Source organism: Necator americanus, chromosome II, assembly GCF_031761385.1.
Source record: "Necator americanus strain Aroian chromosome II, whole genome shotgun sequence".
Taxonomy (NCBI): Eukaryota; Metazoa; Nematoda; class Chromadorea; order Rhabditida; family Ancylostomatidae; genus Necator; species Necator americanus.
In genome coordinates, this window is record NC_087372.1 from 4,547,253 (window position 1) to 4,571,041 (window position 23,789).

The 23,789-nt window shown below is 41.5% G+C and overlaps 1 protein-coding gene across 3 annotated transcripts in view; it reads left to right on the forward strand.

Moving 5' to 3' along the window:
* Window positions 1-23,789, forward strand: part of RB195_016848 (uncharacterized protein) — a gene marked incomplete at both ends in the record, with an annotated part of 76,481 nt that overhangs the window by 37,399 nt on the left and 15,293 nt on the right. Inside the window, 22 exons of one of the 3 annotated variants that reach the window (XM_064183577.1) lie at window positions 1,414-1,601; window positions 5,342-5,405; window positions 5,468-5,550; window positions 5,620-5,788; window positions 5,892-6,030; window positions 6,923-6,995; window positions 7,926-8,040; window positions 8,247-8,353; window positions 8,507-8,571; window positions 10,641-10,836; window positions 11,731-11,820; window positions 11,878-11,984; window positions 14,864-14,911; window positions 14,969-15,072; window positions 19,569-19,826; window positions 19,895-20,089; window positions 20,395-20,625; window positions 20,682-20,780; window positions 20,844-20,939; window positions 21,263-21,391; window positions 21,477-21,809; window positions 22,226-22,416. In XM_064183577.1, coding sequence (XP_064039456.1) covers window positions 1,414-1,601; window positions 5,342-5,405; window positions 5,468-5,550; window positions 5,620-5,788; window positions 5,892-6,030; window positions 6,923-6,995; window positions 7,926-8,040; window positions 8,247-8,353; window positions 8,507-8,571; window positions 10,641-10,836; window positions 11,731-11,820; window positions 11,878-11,984; window positions 14,864-14,911; window positions 14,969-15,072; window positions 19,569-19,826; window positions 19,895-20,089; window positions 20,395-20,625; window positions 20,682-20,780; window positions 20,844-20,939; window positions 21,263-21,391; window positions 21,477-21,809; window positions 22,226-22,416 — 3,080 coding nt within the window. Of the gene's footprint in view, window positions 1-1,413; window positions 1,602-5,341; window positions 5,406-5,467; window positions 5,551-5,619; window positions 5,789-5,891; window positions 6,031-6,922; window positions 6,996-7,925; window positions 8,041-8,246; window positions 8,354-8,506; window positions 8,572-10,640; window positions 10,837-11,730; window positions 11,821-11,877; window positions 11,986-14,863; window positions 14,912-14,968; window positions 15,073-19,568; window positions 19,827-19,894; window positions 20,090-20,394; window positions 20,626-20,681; window positions 20,781-20,843; window positions 20,940-21,262; window positions 21,392-21,476; window positions 21,810-22,225; window positions 22,417-23,789 lie in introns of those variants that run through there. The other 2 variants (XM_064183575.1, XM_064183576.1) reach the window with 2 other exon arrangements.

Consider the following 23,789-nt stretch of genomic DNA (forward strand, 5'->3'; position numbering starts at 1 on the left):
AGTCGCTCTTAGGATGAGTCAAACCACAGTTGTTCGTGGATTGAAGTCTATCGCCAAGGTGCGAAAACTAGGTCGATGAGTACCTCATGCTCTGACCTAGTATAGCATGGACTGCCGCACTGATACGGCGCTTTCTCTTCTAACGCTCAAGCGCACCCACACTTGGCTTGAGCACATAGCCACCGGAAATGAGAAGTGGATTTTCTAGTCTAACATTTACCGGCGTACCCAATGGGTTGACAAAGGTGCGGATGCAGAAGACGTCCCTAAACCCAACGTACACGCCAAAAAGGTTATGCTTTGCATCTGGAGGAGCGTACACGGCATCGAATAATGGGAGCTGCTCGCTCAGGGATTTACAGTGACCGCAGATGTCTACGACAACACTCAGTCACACATTGGCAAAATGACAAAGGCTGAACTGAAGAAGTTCTTCTGAACCATTTCACCACATCCACGGTATTTCTCATATCTGGCTCCCTCGGAATACCACCTTTGTTCCTATCTCCAACGTCATCTGGATGGTCAAGACTTCCAAACCCGCGACGACATCAAAAAGGCATTCGAGCAGGTCTTCAAGGAGCAGTCCCCAGCGTTCTGGAGCAAGGGCATCTACGATCTGCCTAAACGTTGGCAGAAGACCATCGATGACAATGAGACATACTTCAAATGATTTGCAGTTATCGTTTAAAAATTGTAGAATAAATAAAAATATTGTCAATTTGTCCGAGAACTTTCGACTCAACCTAGTAAAACTGTTCTCAAAATTGCCTAACTCAAATTCGTTTATCTTTGGCTGCAAAGACTCACTTAACTGTATGAAAGCAGAATGAATGAAGATAAAAAAAGTCTTATAACAACGTGATTAGCAACAAATACATGATAAATTATGTAAAAAGGCAAAAATTTGTACGCAGGAAAAAAGTGGAAACAGTAGGACAACGCGGCTCAGCGTTGAAGCACGAGTGCACGGTGCCCTAAAACGTGCCTGTTCCACGTGCCAGACACGCAAAAACGTGACTGTAGTCAACGGGTTAGCGAGTGCAGTTCAAAAGGCATCAAACAGCAAATTTCTGTCCCAAGTTTTTGAACTTTATCTGAACTTCGTTGTCATATTTCATCTCACGCCACAGAAAAAAATAACTTTCGTAATCAGCAACATTTACCTGTTAGTTATGTTTTTACGGAGCCAAAATCCTTCATCATCAGACTCTAAGAGAGAGTTAAGTTTAGCATTTTGGAAGTGAAAAAATAGATTCTACGCTTCAAGTGATGTGCTGTTCGGAAAAACTAGTTTTTGAGTTTAACAAAACTCATCAAATTTCTCGTTCAAAAATTGCGGACCATAACCCAGCAAAACTTCTTTTTTTGAAAAGGTTCTTTGCGGAAAATTATAATTAGGAATGTTTTTAGAAGCTTCAAAGAAAGGACCTGGTGTAATGTGGTACATCATAGCAGGAGTTACAGTATTTCTTCTCTTTGTTCTGCTAGCCTTCATTGGTATTCTTGTGTTTCTTCGGAAAAGAACATTGTCTGGATTGCCAGCAGCACCTTATCACCTTAATAAACGATCTCAAGAACAGTTAGTTTCTATTTGCAAGGTGAGGCACTGTTTTTTCTTAAATCTCTAAATTAATGTTGTTCAAAACAGTGGCATTATTGGTTTCTAGCTGCTAAAATTTTATCTATGTTAGAGAACAACATCAGTTTTGGTTTGTTACCCTAATTTTGGTTTTTGCTGATATCCAAACTTGTATTTGTTGCCCCAAATGCAAATGATTATTTTTTTATGTTTACAAAAAATTTGGATTTTAAGGCAGCTCACCACTAATAGGAGGGTCCAATTAGCAGGGTCTCTATTTGTTTTGCTTGTATAAGCTACCAAGAAAATCTCACTGAATTTCACATGTTTCCACACAGAAATGGAACGTATACAGAAGTGGCGCGTTATAAGGCGTCCCGTAGGAAATTTGAAAATATTTCTCACGCCTTTTTTAGGTTTAAATTGTTTTATTTCAACTTTTAGCATTTAATTTTTAGGAGGAAATAGCGTGAATACCTTTATACTCATAGTTTGCACCTACAGTCTTTGTTTGAAGAAAAATCCCAACAGTGTCAACGACGTGATATACTGTCCTTAATGCCGGCGATCCAGTTCTAAAAGCTTAATTAGTCAATGTACTAGCTCCACTTCTGATGGTCGGTACAAAACCAACATTCCATTGATATGATGTTTGAAGAGTTGTTGACCAACGAGTTCCAATGTTCGTTATTTCTTCGTATTGTAGTTGAAAATTTCACTTCGAGATTAAGGTCGCCAAGTTTATCTCAATTATCTGGACCTTCTTTGTTCTTCGAACTCGATCGGGCGCCAGTAATCTTTCCATTCGCACCGATCTCGTGCCAGCCTCACTTATGTAAAGCGAGATAATCCTAATTTCACTTCTTCGATTGAGCACTCTGTATCATTTCCTTCCTCTCTGCGAAGTTCATTCGTATTTCCTTCTTGCTTATAAAGTTTCCAGGTTTCTAGTTTGTGAAGGTTTTCTGGTTTCTGAAGCATAGATCAAAGCAGGAAGTTCCGTTGAGCGTGAGTGGGGCATCCGAGACCCATTCGTTGCGCATGGACATCGTCTTTTGCAGATTGAACCGAAGACCGATATATATACATGTTTCGAACACGGTCAACATTCGTTTCGCTTGGCTGATGCTAGATGTTGTCAGTACAATGTCATCAGCAAAGCGTAAATGGTGCAGCCGTCGACCATCAACCTTCACATCTCATCCATCCCACTTCGTCTCATATTCAAATACAGGTTTCTGTACATTTCTCGGAGTACCGTTATGTATTGGGTACGGACACTTTGGTTATCCAAGGCATCCGTGACCGCTTCCGTCACAACTGAGTCGAAAGCCTTCTTCAAGTCGATGATGGTAGCAGCACTGTACTTTCGCCACTCTTCGATATGTTCCGAAACAGTGTGATTGTGGTCTATTGTGCTGAATTCTTTTCAAATCCGTGCTTTAACATATTGGTGTTCTTCATCTAACACTTTCCCGTTGAGGATCACTCTCGCAAAGAGCTTGTAGATAGCGGACAGTAAGCAGATTTAGTAACCTTGTATTCCGAGAGGTAGGGTGTAGATTGGGCGATAGTTGCCGATGTCATGTGGGTCTCCCTTCGTATCCATCGATACGGTCTTGCTGGTCGTCCACTGTTTAGTAACCTTGTAACCTTCCGACAGGTAGTGTGTAAGGAGTCCCTCCAGTGTTGATTAGAACTGGCCAAAAATCTTGAGATGTTCAGATCTTATCCTGTGAGAACCAGGTGCCGTACGATTTGTTACCAGCGTGATTACATATAGTGCTTCGGACAGGAAAAACACTGGGATTACATGCTCCTCTTTCCTCAGATGGTGAGGAGGCAAGAGTACATGGATGCCGAAGAGATAAAGCAGAAGTCGCGGATGATTTTCTCCATTCCCCTTCTCGATGCAATCGTTGTTAAGTTCCTGTTTCTTCGTCTTCGTCTTACGATTGGCAATGTCTTCGACAGGCATTATCGGATGCTCTTTCTTGCCTCTGCAGCTTCAGTGAACACTTTGCTCTTTTTCCTTCAAGATCTCCCTTTATCGCGTCTTAGTATAGCTCAGGCGTGAGTTTGTTGTTGTCTGCAGCTTGTAATGCTCCACGCAGGCGTACTAGCTCAAGTGTTTTTAGAGGCAGGCGCCTCTTGGTGGTTTTAGATCTCTGAGCCTTCGTCGTGCAGTCATAAAAGTATTTAAGGAGACAATCGTATTTTTCGTCGATGTTATACATTGCGCAATAAAGGGTCCAGGTATTGATGTTTTTGGTATTTCGCTCTCTGAACTTCCCAGATTTCTCTTCTTTCCGTGTGAAAAAACTTTGGCACAACAAGACATCCGTGCACAAGAGGAGCTTACTTGTTGGAGGCGACTCCAAACCGCACTCCTTTGCATCCTCAGTCAATTAGGTCTGAGATTTTGGCCGGATCGAAGAGCAGGATACAAGGATGTTATATGTCAGACCTGGTAGAGCAGAAACAGAGAGTACCTACTCTAAATCCGCCCGCGTCTCAGGGTAGAAACAACGTCGCTTCTGCTCTGTAATTAGCCCACTCTCCGCCACTCAAGGAGGTTCGCGACTAATCGACTGTGGTCCTATCTAGTGAGTGAGATCTGTGGGTCGGAAAATTATTAGGTGATAACAAGAAATCAACAGAAAACAATTTTCAGAAGTATAACAAACATCGAAATTTTAATCACCGGACGAAATCACTAGTACCTTCAGCTCAAGTAATGTCGCCCATAGTAATAGTTGGCTCAAAAAGCCCTGTAGTCTCGTGCAATTGCGCAAGCGGCTGGGAGATGACGCTGATGGTTGGGGTCGAGGTGAGACCATCATCAGCTCAATTTCGACTGCAGAGATTAGTTTAGTCAGCAATGGTGTAATAGTCCAATTGGTGGTCCCTACAAGTCATTCTCTATGATGCTGTACGATCAAGCGTTTTTGGGAGTCAAGAGGGACACCCTTCAATGAACTGTTTGTAGTAGAAAACGTTTTTCATTGAGTATAAGACGATTAGTTGTTACTTCCAGTAGTTCTCCTTAAGTAGTTTCTTCTTTTTTCCTAATCCTCTCCCTTTCATCTCCTACTGAGTTGAAGCATTTGATCAGACTGAACAGCGTTGCGCAACCATAGCTGCATAGTGAACATGCCTTCACTTCTTGTATCAGGGAAAGTATTAGTCAGTACCATTCTAGACCAAGAACAGATACTCAAAACGTTGATCTCACGGAAAGTGTAAATTCGCTTTTCGTTGATATCTTACCCTCAGCTACCATCTCTTGACGAAAACGTAGGCTGAAATCCCTCGACGGACATTTGCAGACCTTAGCGATCGGAACTTTGTGGATTTTGATCATCATTGACTTCTTGAGTTTTGAGAAAGAGGTTCTTGCACCACATCGGAGGAGTGTAGCTTGCCTTCTACAATTACTTTTTTCACAGTCTTGAGATGCGCAGATAAAGAACTATGACATTTAAAACAATTGTAACGCCCCTTCATTCGCACTGCATGAAAAAGGACGAAGAAGAGGAGGTTCACAGAGAAGGACAGCGAGAATCACCCCAACTTTTTTTGCTCTTTTTGGCCCAAACTATATCAACTTCTCGTTTTCTGCGCTATGCTCTGCTGCAGATGTCTACTCACCTTTTGTCTTAGAAAGTAACAATTTTCAATTCAATTCATTCACTTTATTCAATTTCGTATCTTATTCAATTTTTTTTCAAAGATTTAACAACTTCTGAAGTGTTTAAGGAAATTATGGGGAAGAATCCTATGGTGTGGTGCATACAGGATGTTGACGTTATTTGGAAACAATGTATGTTGTCGTTTATAAACTACAACATCCATTACTCAAAATTAATCGTACTTCTTGCTTAGCTCGTTCTGCTGCGGGAACTAACACACCTGCTCTTTCCAAAAAAGCGGAGTATGTCAAAAAACATATGATTGCTGTAACAAATGTGAGTCCCTCGGCTAACGTTCCCTAGTTCAGTCCAATCCGACAAGTTACTGTCTGTGGTAACTTTCAGAACGGAAGAATTCCGCAAAAAAGAGAAGTGGATTATGACAAACCTCTACAAACTCGCGTGCAAGAAATATTTCAGTATGATTTAGTTATAATGATTGGAACAGACAATGATGTAACTAAGGTGGTAACTCGCATACCAAGCAGTGTTGGCGATCTTTGTTTATACATAGGTGAGTTTGTTGCATTTTAGAAGAGTGACGTTTTGCAGCGCATTGCACTCGTCTTGTTCTTGAATGTAATCTCAGCAGAGAACTTTAAGTCAGAAGTTTTCAGATGGAAAAGCAAACAGATCTCTTGCGTTTAAACTTCTTGAGAGCACACATCTCTCATCAAGGTCTACGCTTTTCAAATATGAAGTCAAAGATGTAAAGAAACACGTTACTAAAAAAATTGATCTTGTGCTCTATCATTGGTAAGTTGCAGAGACTCATGTACCTCCGTGGCCATTCAATTGGGTTCGCATGCGTTTATTATCTTTTACGATTCTGAAATGAAGCTAAATTCAATAGCGCACTCTAGAGGGAGTAAATGTCGCCAAATACTCCATCCGTTGTCCTTTGAACCATTTATGTAGAAGAGATAAAAGTAATTTCATAAAATAATCGTGCGTTTGGACAATATTCACCAAAATTTTGTTAAAATTAATTTCAAGATCAGTTTTTGATATCTACAGAAAAGGATTTTGCTTCAACTTTCCTAGTAGTTTTTGCATTTGCTTGCAACTACTGCCATGATCATATATATTTGCTCGTAAAGGTTACATATATAGGAAAGAAACAAGCTGCAAAATTTTTTGGCGCGTAATACTATCATGCTATATAATGACGGGTTAAGTTTGTCACATGTGTATGTTTGTGAGTGAGAGTGTGTGTGTGTGTATGTTTGAAATGAAGTTTCAAAAAGGGGGTGCGACGGGTTCTGCGGCGTCGAAATGGTGTCGCCAATAACTTCGTGTGCATGTTGCAAGTAAATGGGACGTTGCAGCAGTTTCATAGCCGTGGCCACCGCGCGTGTTCCTTCTTACCTTTATGACTCCTCCGCAGGTCTATTTCCTTCTGCGTTCGCCTCAAGCTGGTAGCATGCCTTAGAAAGTGGAAGCATGCACGCAAACGGCCGCTTACATGGGGGAAACAGGAGGAAAACCCATATCTCGAGTGATGCTTTTAAATTTTGTCTATACCATATTGGTAAGGAGTGTTTGAAGCTGAAGTTTGAATGTTTTCCAAGTGTAGAACTGACGCGTTTATAAAGAAGACTTAGTCGGACGCTCAAACTTGTATTGAATAATACAACATAACATATAGGCCAAGCGAGCGACTTCCAAAGGACTTCAGCGAAATGCTGCGACTAATTACTTTGTGCAACGGCAGAAAAGTGGTACGTTCTCAAAGTTTTCACTTCATTTGTACAAAGTTTTGTTTGATGAGGATAAGAAGTTTCTCGTTAGATTTCTACCTGTTCCTGTTCCACAGCTGCTCTTTTCTGACAAACCGCTGAGTGAAAAAGTGCTGTCTTTAACCAGTTTTTGACAGAAGCCTTTCCTTCAAGACGAACAACAAAATTATGGGAAGCTTCATTGTAGGGATCTACACAGAAGATATTCTGTAGTTATGCGAGAGACACATCAATTAGCTGCGACCGGCTCAGATTTTGCTGCAAAGCTTGTGTTTGCAATGCAAGTGGTTTAATTAGAACTAAATGGAGCGCGTCCCGAATCACATAAGGGACTTGCCAAATGAGGTATTTTACCATCACCAAGGGGGTCACTTCTCAGACTTCTGCTATAAGGAAACTGAGTCAGCGCACTACATTGACACCAGATGACATCAACAGCATTGTCGTATTTTATCTCTATAAATTACAATTAAGGAAATCGCTGAGCTCCTGTTACACGATCTAAGAATTGCTTGCATGATACCCAAACAAACTATTCTAGCTTTGAATATATGCTTTCTTCGTTTGCCAACGAGGTTTTGGATAAAATTCACTGACGACCTGACGTTTCGACTCGTCATACCCTCTTTGTTGAAGGTTTGAGAATAGATATTTAACGCTGTGCACATCCTATAATATTCTTCCTTCCTCTTTGACAAGCATAGAAATGATTGCAACAACACATTCTAACCATTTTCAAATCTTTGATAAAGAGAAGACAATCGCGACGTCAGGTCGTGAATAATTTTGCACCAAACTTTGGTTGGCAAAACAATAGAAAGTGGGTTCAGTTTAAAATGTGGAGGCATCAAGAAGAGAAGGCTTGAAGATTCTCTTGCGTTTTTTCTAACTAGAATATTTTTTTATTTTGAGATATGCACAAGCATTAGGAGAAAAGAAGTGTTCTCAATGTTATATCTAGTTCATGGAATTGTCTTGTCAGCCAAAGAATCTTTAACTACGATCGAAGTCTTTCGATTACATTCAGGTTAGTTTTCTGGATAATTCTTGTGTTCCATCCTGCAATAGAATCAATTTCACCTCTGCTTATGAAATTAAAAATGTAGAAAATAGCAACTCAGAAACGCCTCTTTCTACCGTGACTTTTGTGTTATTGATGGAATTAATTTCCCACAATTCAATTGTATTCGGATGAAGAAGAGAAGAGTAATTGATTATCAATATATTCTATAGAATTGTGCAATGGAGCACCACTCGATCGTCATGAGATGTTATATGTGATGCGATTAATGCTTGACTGGGCTAGATGTGCTAAATGTCTTCCCGAAAACCTCAAAAAAGTGGGTACTTTGTCTAGGACCCTTTTTGGAAACGAAACCGTTCTGCATGAAGCACCTCGACTTTAAAAGTATTGAATTTTAATTTTTTTTAAATTAAAATGAATGACAGGAATGAGAGAGTGAACGAATGCTGTTGAGAGTTTTGATTTTTAGGATCATTCACGATGGTGTCAGGTATACGACCAAATGTCAGCGTTTTCTAAAAGACGTACAAACATGTGGGTTTCTAAATGATTTCTTTGGGAAGATTCACTTCTAATAGTTCTTCAAGAAATCGTACGGTTCAAAAGTTCAAAAGGACTAGACATTGTTATAAGATAGATAAACGACTGCGTTCGCACTGAGGCCCTTGGTAACATTAGCTAAGGAGGTCTTATCGCGAGCGCAACCATTTGCGCAATTCCACCACCGAAGTGGTCGTTTCAACTTTGTTCTGTGTATGTTCCAAGCGTCCTTTCTCCTTATTGTCTCATCCTTTTCTCATCTCTTTCAGTTGATAATTTTCGCATATTACTAATGTACCCTCGTCGCGCTCCCCAGAGGTGACGCTCTGCCTCTGACTTCACTTCACTTACTTCACTTAATCGGCGGGCTGAGGTCATCGCCTGACGCGATCACCCGCATCTTCGCCGAGGTGTGCCGTCCTTGAACACAGCTCTGCCCAACCTTCTCGATCTTCTGCGAGAGCTTGCACAGAATCAATCCATTTCTCGCTATTCCATATTCTGCGAAACCTTACGTCTCGCCTGAACTGCCTATCCACGCCGAGTGTCCTCAGGCCCTCTTTCACCGCCTCAGTCCAGAACTTCCGTTTTCGGCCAGGTGGCTTCTTCCAGCTCGAACCCGACGAACTCCTCAGAACTCGTTGAACAAGGCGATCTGCCGGTCTCCTTAATATATGACCAAAGAAGCGAAGACAATTTACTTTAGCCACTTTACGCGGTGGTGCAATATGTTGATGTCTCTTGTCGCGTCAAAAAAAGTAGCCAAATAGCCGTCTAAGCAGCTTTCGTTCCGTGCAGTCAAGCCTCTCCATAACCGTTGATGGTGCTGCCCAAGTCTTTGATCCGTACATCATGATGGGGCGAATTGCGGATAGGTAGACTCGCAGCTTGACTTCGTTGGGGATGGGGGTCGACCACTGGTATTTCGTTAAGGACTTAAATGCAGAAGTGGCCTTGGCGCATCTTTGCTGAACATCTTTCTCGCAGCTGCCGTTGTTCTTCAGCATACAGCCCAGGTAACAGAACTCATCGACGAGTTCTACCGTCCACTCTCCGTTCACACTGATTCCCGTTTGAGGTCTCGAAGAGGTCCACATCTGCTTGCACAGGGCGTAGACGTAGTCCATAGGTTGCAGCCAGCTTCGATACAAGGTTGACGACATGTTGAGGTTTCGTACTGCATTCCGCGAATATAACATCATCGTCGGCGAGGTCAGTCAAGGGGCACCCTGATGGTGCTAGGACAATGTCGGCAGGATATTGGTCGAGTGTTCTTTGCACAATGTTGTCAATGGCGAAATTGAACAGGAAGGGTCCTGCCATCGCCCCTTGTCTTACTCCATTTAACACTTTAAACTGTGTTGTACATCCGGCTGTTGCTCGAACTACAGCAGTTGTTCGTTGATTCATGTCATCAAACAAGACAAAGATTCCATGCTTCCTTCAGGCAGTTCACCTTTCAGGTTATGGGCTTTGGCGGTGTGCTGGACGACAGCACCTTTTTGGAATGTATGGGAAGTTTTTGCCATATAACCGTGCAGGTTATATAGCTCGTACGTTCCCAATCCGTACTCGAACACCTGTTTGCGTTTGGTTAAAGGAGGGCCACCACGTGCAGGTAGCAATCAGACTCGTATACTGCCTCTGACGCAATAATTTAGTGCTGCAGTTTGCTGCATCGGCACTGGCTGTTGATTTTAGACTGAACATGTGCTGTTTCACTGCTCTAATAGAAGTGGATGAAGTGGATGCTCTTTTTTTACGGTTTTTCGAGACGACTGGTTGACCTGGCTCGTTATGCTTCTGTGTATGCAACAGCGCAGTGGAGACTTTCTCACTTCCGTGTCTCAAATGGAGCTGGCAACGGTCCCATACTAAGAGCACCGCCTACGCATTTGCCGCTCCTGTTTATGCGACGTTTACGGTATGGTACATTGGTACCACAGCTGTCAAAAGCACAGTGTTTTTCTTACGGATTTGAATTATCGTATAACGGGTTTTTGCAAAACGTTAGGCAACGGTACCTACACATCCGTATATATTTATGAAATGTTTGTATTAAGAGTCAACATACATCCACTTCACCTCGTACGCTTGGATGAACCTGGACTACTGGAGGCTGCAGTATACGACGCAGTCAAGCAAATCGGCGGCTTCTCTGAGAGGCCGTACACACCGATGTCGGACCGTTTTAGAAGAAAGTCAACTGAGGAATTAAAACAAGAAATGGATCGTCTACCTTTTGGCGAAATGACCAGGGTTGGATTGTTTTTCATATTCTTAGTGTTTCATTTGTTTTTCATTGATGCACTTATTGCTTGGAGTTAGGTGTGTTTCTATTCTCTTGTAAGATTATCTTTGGGAAAGAAGTGAACAGTCTGGCAGATTCAAATATAGACAGCAAGAAGAAATAAGTGTTAGGTACATTAGGTATATTCCTATTGAAATTGTTGCTGCCTCGGATATCTGATTCCCAGGTCTACTTCTGAGACTCACTAAGTTGTATCCTCAAATAATAACTGCTACTAGAAATTGAACTCCCCAAGGATGCGCATGAGCACGCAGAGAGTGTCATTCGCACGGCGGTAGCCACTCACGTCTGCGGATGGATCACGTACTCCCGCGCGAACACTACATTTGGACGTACTAAGCTTCCGTCGCACTACCCTGTGTTTTCCCCTTACTTTGGCTTCATGCCTAGCCTTTGCAATACGTCGTATCACCTGTGCGGATCCACTGGCAGCAACCCACCGGGCTCTTGCGAGGAGCTGATGACAGCTTCGTAACGCTTAGGTGCATACCACCTTTAGTCACCTCATTGTCGCGCACGTGTATTGATCTTCGCACAGTACACGAATAACGTATATGTATATTCCTCGTTTCTCGACTTCCGCTAGTGCAATACTACAATAAATATGACGGAAGTCTAACCAGCCTCTCACGGTAGAAATAGTAAGAGTGAACCTCCAGACGTATGAGCCCAAGCGGGGCCATAGCATTCACATCAATATTCGGCAAAATTTTATCAGAAGTTTTGAGAAACACATTACTGCCCGTAATGTTGGCCATTCTACGTCAAAATGCATTGCGAAGATACAACTAAACGAGAACCAAACAATAATTGAAAGTGATATCAGTGAGCCTAATTTTTAGAGCGTTTACGACCCAACTGATCGGACGAACACGATGAACACTAACAACGAAAATTTTTGGGCAAAGGCCGGGACCCAGGTAATGGATCAGGTACGCTAGGTGTTTCTGTTGTCGTGTCATTACATTATCCTTAGTTGACGTATTCAGGATAAAGTTAGAACAAATGAGAAGTCAAGTGCAAAGGCTCCGAAATCTCAAGTCAGTAATTTGAAAAGTATAGTGAAAAGTCTTGCAGCAAGTATTAAGATAAATTAGTAGGCTCAACAACGTGATAGAAACAAATATTTGTCTCGTTCAGTTCAATGAAGATTGCTTAAGATTGTATTGTTATGCTCAGTTTTTACCAACATCAAATTATCCAGTGGTTTCACTAGAGAAACGTTCCAAGTGGATGATTTCTCCAGTGGTTAGCTTGCTTAACAAATTAAACGCAATTGTGTGACTAGATAGAAACATTCTCCATAGAGAAATCAATTCATCTATTTGTCGTGTGTTTTCGACTCAATTTTCGTTCCCAGGAACGTCATAAATCAACGGTTTAACCTTTCAAGACCGTAAATGTTAAATAGTCACAGTTGCATGTATAACTAAATTTTCAACACCCCGCGAATCTGACGCTATGAATTTCCGAGGTCCAAAGACTATGTGGGGCGTAGATTGCGAGAACGGGGGGATCTCGCTTATCTCTCCCTGCATCACTGTGAACAGACGGCTTCGAATCAAGTGAAAAGTGGCGGCAAGTTGCAATAGGGTACGTCGTAAGGAAGCGCATTACGAAGCCGTCTGTTTAGAGTGATGCAGGGAGAGAAGAGCGAGATCCCACCCGTTATTGCAATCTACGCCCCTGTATAGTCTTTGGCTTTCGGCAAATCTATACCACGTCAGATTCGTGGGGTGATGCCTTTAACGTTGCGGTATCCAATGCAGAGAAATTTATTCTCAAACGGTATTAGTAAAATTGGAAATGGATTCCACTAGTAGAAATCTGCTAAAGGAAAAAGGATACACAATGCAAGGGGAAGAGAAAAGGGAGTAGATGAGATAGCTTTGTGCGAACTACATAACATTAGCTTCAGAGATTTGTTCTTGTTTCTCACTGTAGATTGTACTTTGGAATTGTTTCCTTAGAAAAAACCCGGCAATATGAGCAGAATCACGATCTCCAAGAATATGGGGCTGTTTGGATTTCGATCGCTAAGGGGTTAACGGGGACATAGATTCTTCTCCTTTCGTGACGCAGTTTAGTAAAACATAGCATCAGAAGGAACTCGTCAGATAGATCCAAATTCTTTACATGATCGGTTCACGAAGTCGAGTGCAAACAGCTGCTGGCAGGTTGACGGAATTCGTCGTCTCCGTCAACTTGCATTCAAGGTCACCCTTTCTTACCTGTTCCTCAAAGTCGTCAGATACTACAATGGGGGACCCAGACTAATGGACGCTAATCTTCGCCAACGACGTCCTGGTGACATCATAATGTCTCAGAAAAATCGTGGGGGAGCAACCCTAAGTGTACCTGTTTGATTAGCGAGCATTTGACGGCAACCTTACACGTGACGTTACAGCTCTGGTAAGGTTTGCATAGCTGAAGTGGCTATCAGCCATGAGTGTGTTTGTAAAAGTAGGATAGCCTGGCATCAGATGCACAACGATCACTCGATATGTATTGCGAGTGTTAGTCTGGAACCAAGTAGATGGAAAGTTGTTTTGTAGTCACGGAAAAAGAGATACAATGATGGATAGAGTTACAGCTACAGAATTAGTACATGAGGGTTGACTTCACTAAATTCCACATTAGTCTTCGTCACATTAGTCACATTAGTCATTAGTCACAACTCCACATTAATCCCACATGTCGCGTAGATATAACTGATGGGTTTAGGAGCTTCACTGGCAACGTCTCCATTCATACTCTGACGTTAAAGTGATATGCGTATCGAACAGTACACGTGCACACAATTCTGCTCTTAGTAAAAAAAGGAGGTATTCGATTTACGCCTAAACGTATTTGAGAAGCTGTTGTTGCTGAGAAATTACTGCACAGTTTCGCTCTTCTAGCTGCAACTGTACTTCTTTTAAAGCTACAAGAAGCATATATATATATAAGCGCATATGTATAAGCATTAAAGAAGATTTGATGTCCAGAAAATTATGCATTTTGTCAAACACCATAGCAAGGCCACCGACATAGAGTACGTTTACCAGGTTTTGTCTGAAATAATCTGCTTGAAAGCAACGATCTTCAAAAAACTTGTTTTTCCCAGCATGACATCGAAAACTTGCAGCTTCTGCTGTAAACCCCGTAATTAGAGGCAGGACACAGTGACATGAATTCGCGCGGCGATAAAAATGTCTGCGAAAATGCACAAAATGCGCTTACAAGCGCCCTTTACGAGATGAGGGAATTTCGCAAATGCTACTTTTTGAAAACTTCCCAACAGGTGGACAGAAATATATTTGTTCTAGTCCGACTCTGGCCTGCATTTGTGGAAGCGCAAGTTTTTCCTTGATTTTCACAAACGTGCAGGGTTTTTAAAATATGTCTCTGCCTTTGAAAACAGAAATGAGAAAGCATACGGAGAATACGCAGGATCTGAATCCGCATCGCGCGTTACCAGTGAATTGTGTGAGTATAGTGTCCTTTACACTCCCGTCTCTAACATCCGCAGTTATGTAAAGAAAGTCTGTCAACAAGCTACTTCCTCGCTTTTACCACTTGAGAGAATGAAGAGGGAAAAGAAGGTAGGAGAAGAACAAAAAAAGTTCACTTTGTGTTCCTATATACGTTGTGTGTCTCCTGTAGTACACGGATGGAATGACAAAACGCCCACATTGTAGCTTGCATACTCGGTCACAGAAGAGCAAATAAGAATTATTCGGTACTCTGGAGAGGCAAACGCTGGACTAAGAAACAATCTACATAGAAATCGCTTATGCTTATAATTTACGGGTCTTTCTCTTAACTTGATTTCCCGAAGTAAGTGACAGTTTTAAAACAAGGGAAGGAGGAATAAAATGTGGCAGTATCAGGATCCGTCCGCAGCAGTTCATTTCTTCGCTCTATCCGCTTCTGATAATTTTGGATAGCATCATTTAGATGCAATGTACTACTTAATAGCTTACAGTTTTGCAGTAAGGTTCATTTCTACTGCCAATCTCCGCCAGACCTAACATTGCCGTTGTCGGTGATTAAATTCACAATTTGTCTTCTGCTTAACTCGTAATTGTTCCGCTTCAGAATCAGGAGTGTACATGTTATGTCTTCAAAGTCTCTTCAGTACTTGAGTCTAACAATGTTCTGTTTTATGCCGTATATTAACCTCTGTGAGGCAAATACGTTTAGTAAGTTGAACTTGAAATGTTTTCCCATTGTAGCTGATAGCTGGCAACACTAGATTTAATCCAAAACTGGCATTATCATTTCTTCCAGAAATTCAAACATTTTCAAGGTCTCCAATATTGTTTGAAAAAAGAAGTCTTCTAGAAACCTATTCTTTATCTTTGCTGCATATATTGCGGAGAAATCGTGAGGCAATTGCCAACATTCTCTGAAAAACGTTGCATTCCTTGGAATCGCGATGAGAAACCTATAGGGAATCTCAGCAGGAATGAATGAAACATCTTTCGTGAGGATTCACTTCTAATGGATTCGAACTCTGGATTTCCCACACCACACACCTACATACAGAAACCGCTAAAGAAGAGAATTACAAAGCTGAAACTTTGCGAAAGTTCTGATAGCACCTCATGATTCGCATGTTTATGTGCGCTACGCTGTTTGCTACAATATAGAATGACAGAATGTACACCAAACGACGTCGATGAAGAAAAGAAGATGAATGAAACGTTGAAGTTAGAGTATTAGATGTAAATGCATGCGCAGATTACATTTTGGAAAGAAACTGCACACCACTAGGAGTGTGCATGCGGTATGTGTGTCGTAAGTCTGTGTTGCATGCAGATGCACAGCAGCAACATATGTGACGCGTATTTATTGCAAGCTTTGAGTTATAAACGCTTGTCACCGGAACTGCTGAGACAACAATGCCGGCGCTTTTTACAATGAACTCTACCTCAGCCTAATGCTCAATGTTTACAGGAGGTAGTCATGTAGAGAATTGACACAAACTCGAAGATGATACGTGATCATGAAGAAAATCAAAGACAATCTGATCTTTTTCTCGTTTAAGCGGAATTATTGAGACCACCAGGTTACGTGGTAATGATTAACATTTGTAAAATGCGCCTGAAGAGCAGCACAAGCGAAAAGTAGAACTCTCAGTTTGGCTATGATCTGGGAAGACTTGTCAGTCAGACATTTTAGAATCTAGAGGTGTCTGGGGAGCTAATTTTATCTTTGACCACATTTAGTTCATTCCATCATAAAGTTCCAGAGAATCCGAAGAACTCTTTCTCGACGGAAAATCGACATGACATTTCTGAAAAACGAAAAGAGCAGAACAAAATTCTGTTATCAGTTCATATTTGCGTGGGACCTAGAAGAAAGCCTTACTATGCAAATCCGCATACAGCGTGTTTCTACAGTCCCTTTAACATGGCCGCTTTCTCGGTTCTCACGAGGATGAAATGTTCGCTTTGGTGTAGACAATATTGCCGTGTATTCTTCTATCTGTCGCCAACAGCTGTGATGAATTCAAGCAGAAATTGGGCGTCAACTACAAAATAATCGCAGAAGCTAATAGATGTCAATATTAGAGAAGTTCGAAGATGGACGCAGAAGGAAGCCTGTGAATACTTCACCAAAACTGTATAGCGACAATTTGAAAAGATGTTCGATAGGCGTTAACACCACATTTGAAGCCGGTGGAACTACTATAATCTGGTGGAATCACTACAACATCTTGCTAAACCCGGAAATGTCAATTTTTGACTTCGAGCACGTCGAGTGACCGAAATACGTTGTAGATGTGGAATCAATGACCGATACAGAGGTTCCGATCTGAGTAGAAGAAGTGAAGAATTGAAACTCTGGTAATGATATTAGGGCAGAAAATATCGGCGGCTCTTCCTCCTTCTGAGTCAGATATTTGAAACCACCTGACCTAGTCAAAAATAGTCTTCTCTGCAGATTTTTTTCGTACTCACAATTACTATTATAACTTCCTTTCTGTCGTAACTTGTCATCTGTATGTCAGAACATGGAGAAGTTTAGACGTTGACTCAACCATCCGTAAGGAGTTTGTTCCGTTTCGAATCAACGTATTGAACATATTGTTTGCGTATAGATTAAAGTTAATGCTGTGACAGGAATGAAACCAAGGGGTTGTCATTGCTTCACATTATTCTGTTGTTTAGAAACAGTGTTGGCGGGAGATGCTAAACTGGACGACAAATGACCGGTTGATAGCCCCCTTAATCAACTTTTTCAATGCAAAAGACGTTCAACGCTATATGTACCATAAACAATGACAAAATTTGTGGCATGGGTTCCGTAACGAATAATGCAAATAACATGTACGCTTTGGCCGAAGGTCGACCAGGTTTTGGGTAGGGAACCAATAATATAATAGGATAGAGAAGCAGAAGAAAATTGCTGCAGCACTATCAAGTATCTTGTAACAGTGTTGCATTCATTGGTTCACCGTACACTGACATGGAAGTGTGACAATATACCTATCGCTTCGTTACCTTACTGATTTACGGAGGAGAGATCTGGGAGAGGATACAATATTGGGAAGGACAGTTCTGCAGATAACCTAGATAATCCTTGATGGAATATAGCAGAACGTTTATCATTGTCGTGTTGCAGAGATTTTTCGATAAGTAACTGGAATTAGAAAATTTCCTGCGAGCATTTTTGGCCGAAGTCTTTATCTCGACACATCGAAATATACGGTTGATGAATATGTGACGTTAATGAGACCGAAAGGAAGTGGAAAATGAAAGAACTGCTAATGAAAAGGGAGAATATGACAACTGTTTTTTGTGCGAATTTATTAGCGTGGTTAATGACTCTACGAGCTCACATCTTCGACTTAATAGTTCCTTCGGCCCGCCACTTCGCCTCAGTGGAAACGCGCACAACATTTTCAACAGCATGTCACGAAATTGATGATGTTAGGATCTCTTCGCGAAAAGATGGGCGTATTAAAGGCATCACCCCACGAATCTGAGGTGGTGCGGATTTCAGGTGGAGTATTCGTATATGGGATAGTAGATTATGGAGAGGGGTGTGATTCCGTCTATTCCTTCCTAATTGCCGTAAAAAACGGCCCGAAAGAATCGAGTTCGAGCGTTCTGGCACGCTATTTTCTGCAAGGAGTTCAGTTGGGGCGCACCAGCCTTGTGCTCGTGCCGCATCTTCCGGACCGTTTTTTACGCCAATTACCAAGAGATGGACGGAATCACCCTCCCCCCGTAATCTGCGACCCCGTATGCGAACACGCCAACGGAAATCCGTACCACTCCAAGTTCGTGGGCTGATACCTTTAATCACTACCGTGTGCACGATTATTGCCCATTTCCCCATTGTTCTCTTGAAGAATAGCACAGAAGACATGCAAAATCTTTGTTCGTGAGAAATGACGACGTGTCACATGGGAAGATTTTATCTGAAATGTTCGGGAGCGAAGGCTTATGGACTTGGGCGCTGTAAGAGAGCAAGAGACATAGCATAAGCAGCTCATTGATTAGCCGCTCCCTCGCAAACGTAACAGGTTGATGGGAGTCTTGTAGAAGAATTTGATCGGCAAGGCAAATTCCCACGCCGTTCTTTAGGACCATTGCGCAGAATTGATCGCACTCGTAGTCACACTCCTAACCCTATCATTTTGTTTGGAAATATGCTAACATCGTCAATTTCTCTCTTCGAATCGGTTTTCTTAGTTCCGAATTGAGAACGATGTCCTTTCTATGCGACAAGGAGTATTTGCATACCTTTAGCTCTGTCTCCTGATCCTGAGCGTCGCAAACCTCGGTCGATACTTTCATGTACCCCTAGCGTGGTTTTTCTACTTCCACTTCTTGTTCTATCCACTTCTTCTGCCGAAAAACTCGTTTAATTATTTTCTGGAGTCGATGTACTGATTTTTTGCAGTCGGACCCCTCCTGGTGTTTTCATGCACAATTGTAAAGTTCTCTTTACTTTGAGGCTAAGCACTCGTCTCTTCTTTCTAGCCTCTTTGAGCCCTATTCAGGGAGGAATGGTTCAACCCTTAGTCGAAACCGTCGCTCTACGTGAACTATTTTTGTGGAACACAGACACACATACAGACTAACGTAGCATCCTAAGTATAAAGGATAAATGATAAAGTTTCTGGCGTTAATTAATCCGCTTGGGATGCGCCTCCACGTTCACTTCAATTCAGAATCGTTTGAGGTTCACGAACGTGTAACGGACCCAAACAATGACTTGCGGTGGCTAGCCGATGTGTCAAGTCAGTGTTTTTATCCTCCCGACAAGTCTGTTACCAATTTATCGACCCCAGAGGAATGAAACGCTTGGTGTGCACTAGAGCGGATTCGAACCTCCGATCGATCGTCGGAAAAGGAAGCGGATCTTCTAACCGCTACACCACACCCGCCCTACCAAAAGTGTATATGTGAAAAACGAAATTGTTCCGTAAGATCAAATCTATCTTTTGTTTTGCGAAACGAGATAGCTCAAGAATGTGTTCAACATCGTCAGCAACAAGCAGTGAGATGGATACAAAATACTGACTGGCGCGCCTGATTCGGAAAAAATGTCCCTCACATACTGGCGTTCTTAATGTCAGTTAGCGAGAAAGTCATCTTATAATCTTTTCTGATAAGATGAAGAGTGGTTTTAACTTTGTCACTCAAAAGGACATCAACTATAAGAGATACGCTTTTTTTAGATTGCATCATTCCCGGTGAAGGAACCAAACATGTTAAATACACAGGCTATAATTCAAAAATGTCTATTAGAAATTTATGCGATGGTGCTGAGGAAGTTTCAATAACTGGGGAGTCTATTTTTGTTGCCGATGGATTGCCATATGACTTTATTGAATGGCTGTTCCATGTAAACGAAATTAAAATGTGCGTATCCGTTGTGAACACAGATCTCACTTCCATAGATGTATTCAACAGACTTATCACAGGCGACTGCGAAGGTATTTTTATCCATATTTGTCCGATCAAGTGGATGATATTCTTGTCCATTAATACCGAAGTATTTCAGGTCCAAAATTAAGTGTCGTAAATAACAGTAATCTTCAATTCTTTACCATTGGTCGGGAATTGGTTAGGAACTGGAAACCAATTCCAAACGCTTTAAGAGTCCGTGCCAACAGGAAATTAAGAATTGGGGAACTGAAAAATTTGCAAAAAAGTAATATGCTAGTGAGAAACGACTGGGATTTGCAAGAATATGGAGGTATTAACGCTTTTGTATCAGACATTTGTGAGAACAAATGCGTATTTCTATTTATTTCTCTTTGAATGAAAAGTTCAGTTGGAAGATTCACTCTCGTTGTTAACTGATTTCGTAATTGTATTAGAATGTTGTATAGACCACGAGTCACAAACAGAGAGTGAAACATTCATTAACTGTACTGATAAGTAGTGCTGCCACCTTTGATAAAATCTCAGATAAAATGATAGTAGAAAATTTTGGAGTTTGAAGGTTTTAAAATATTGCCGATAAACTTTTACGCCATATCTCATACATAGATTCTACAGAATGTTCACTACCAATCCCTTTCGACTCATTTCATACGCTGGATCCGAACTGTACTTCTTATTATGGAGTTCTGGTGGTAAAAGAAGATATAACGCAAATTCCATACAAGCCATCCAATTTCCATTCGTTCAAATTCACTGGCTGCATCCGAATCGAGAAAACAAGTTTGAAGGACGTCACCTTCTTATTGGCTTTCTCGAAATTTAAACCTATTCCTCTTTGTCAGCAATGTAAGTTCATTCTAAAGTCTCGTTATTACAGCTGTGGTCCGAATGCAACCTTTCAGACATACGCAATAACATGAATTTATGTCCCAATAATTTGAATTATTTGAATGTGATGTTCTCAGGCATTGAAATCGCCAATAACTCGGAAAGAGTGTGCGGTGAGAACTTTTCAACTAGATAAGGAGAATATGCACAAAACTACTAGAAAATTATTTATTTAGATGAGTGTATGGGAGGAGATGTGACAGAACATTATTTAGAAGTGAGTGCAAATTGCTCTCTCATATATGGTGACCTAACCATATCGAACTGGAAAGGTTTGTGTAAGATCTCCTTTTTACACTCTTCTAACACCTACCCAATTATCGCCTCACAATCCAATAATTTAAATTTCTCTGTTTCCTTAGAATAAATTTTTATCATTGAAAATCACAAGTTACAAATGTCTCAACTGCTTTAACTCTGCTCTTCTTCTCCTTTTTTCAACTGAATGTTGGGAGCAAATTCTTAGAAATGGCGTTTTTGAGAGTAAAACAGGACAAAAATTGCAGAACTTTTGGGGATTAGTTCGTGTTGTCTGGCTGTATCAGAAATCAAACACATTACCCTAAATCACAACAGTATAATTAGATTTTTTAAGGTCTACCTTCAAATGTACATATATTGCGTAAATTTCGAACTATAGAAGGTCGCCTCATCATTTCCAATAACACTGGTCTCAACGACTTCGAATATTTGACATCGCTCGAAAATGTCGGATTAGAGTACGGTTAGAATAGTTTGCAGTATTTCTCCTTGAGTTCTCTTCAAAGTATTCTGTGCTTTGTTGTAAAACATTGCAAAACTTATTACAGAAGGTAAAGTTGCCATTATTATCAAGAACAATCCGGATTTGAAAACACTGCCGTTACCAAATCTTGTCGGCATCAAAATCGGGGATAATAATCCAAGAGTAATGTTGGAAAATAATCCGTTGCTTGACACAAGCGTTGTGGCTCCGAGAACTACTACAACAACTAAGAAGACGTCTACGGTATCAGTGGCTGGTACTACCACCACCTTTCAGAAGAGCGCCGTTAACAGCTCTGTGGTCACTCTTTCCAAAGTTGTACTACTGAGTTCTACTATGACCTCAAAGAAAGGTGTAGATAAAATCTCTGGAGGTGAAGATCCTACTCACGTCGTAGGTAAATTTATTTCCTTCGAACATAATTTTTTCGAATTGTTTTATCCAGTTACTTTGACGAGTGCTGTTTAGAAGACAGGAACCACCAAATTTCTATCCGTAGTTTTTGAATTTTACGCGAACCTCGGTACCATATTTCTTTCTCATGCCACACTGTGAAATTTTTTGGGTAATTAACAACATTTAATTGATAGTTAAGCTAGATTAGTTCAAACAGCTTTGATTAGCAGATTGCCTACGAAAATTCTCTAAACATTTCGAAAGTGCCAATAAAAATAGATTTTGCGCTTCAAGTGATGGCACAAAAGTCTACTCTCCCCAAATCTCTCTTTCAAGTCTGAGGACCACAGCCCTGCAGATCTTCCTCTTTTTCTCTTGAAAAGGGTATTTTGGTATTTTAATTGAGTATGTTTTTAGAATCATCAAAGGGAGGATCAGGTGTTATGTGGTACATCATAACTGGAGCTATAATATTTCTTTTCTTGCTCCTGCTAGGATTCATAGGTACTCTTATGTATATTCGTATAAAGAGGACAAGGACTGGATTGCCACCAGCACCGTATCAGCTCAATAAACGATCTCAAGACCTGCTAATTTCCATTTGCAAGGTAGGCACCGTTTCATCCCAAGAGTACAAATCAGTGCTGTTCAGAACAGTGTCGTTATTAGTTCCTCTCTGCTAAAATTCCATTTTCGCTAAGCAGGAAAACATCAATTTCGATTTAGGTTCTTCTTGTGCTGATATCCGAGCTTGCTATATGCTGCGATTATTCTCTAATGTTTACAAAAAATTGAACTGAAGGGTAGCCTACCACAAAAGGGTAGAGACCTCTCAGCAGCCTTATCCATTTGTTTTATCTGACTGGGTTACTGAGAGAACCTCACTCACTTTCTTCCACTCGTTTGCAGATGGAAAGCAGGGGTCATGGGTAGCGCATGTTGGGGAGTCTCGTAGAAGATTTGAACTCGAAGACCATTTTCCACTTTCTTTTCAGCGTTATTACAGTGAATTGAGCGTGGACATGCTCATATTCATGATCTAACCTTTTTTTCGTGGGGAAAAACCAACATTGTTAATGTTGTGGCATGCTGCTTTTATTAGGATGTTCGGAAAGTATCTGCCAAGAATTTCGCAGTAGTGCAGATTTTTTGAGATGTTCTGAAAGCTCCAATTTTAAATATATAAGGACGCTACCAATTGTATACACATAACATATCTGGCTCCCTCTTCCTTGCCTATTTCATCCTAATGGCCGAACATTCCACCCATATTCGACACGTACATCTTTACTAGTTCGAATCTAGCCACCCCTTTGTTGAAACCCATCGAAAATTAACTCAAATATTCGGCACTGAAGTCCCTTCTGAGCGGTCTGTGCTCGCCTGGCTCCAGCGCTTCAAAGCCGGAAACAAGAAACTCGAAGATGAGCCTCGCTCTGGTCGACCGACTGCAATATCGTTCGACGAACTGACGAATCCGACGGAGCAGCATCCATATAAAGGTGTGCGGTATTTTGCTGCCAGTCTTGGCTGTTTGCTGTCCACGGTGAGCAATGGACTGCGATCTTTCAGAATGGTGAAAAAGCTCGGTCAGTGGCTCCCACATGCAATGAGCGACGGCAACCGCTAAAGACGTTTGGACATCTGCGCTCAGCTGCTCTCCAGAAGCCTCAGATTCGACTGGCTGGACACGATTGTCACTGGAGATGAAAAATTGGTTCTCTACGTTAACCACACCCACAAAAGTGCGTGGTGCGCTGGCGCTGATATGCCGGATCCTTTCGTGAAAGGTGAAATCCATGAGAAGAAGGCCATGCTGAGCGCCTGGTGGGGAGTTCATGGAATCTATCGTTTCGAACTGCTACCGGACAACACGACAGTTACTGCCGAGGTCTACTGCGCTCAACTGCAAAGACTGGGCGACAAGATCCACAGGAGCACCTGACGCTCGACAACGTTTGCCTGCTGCACGATAACGCGC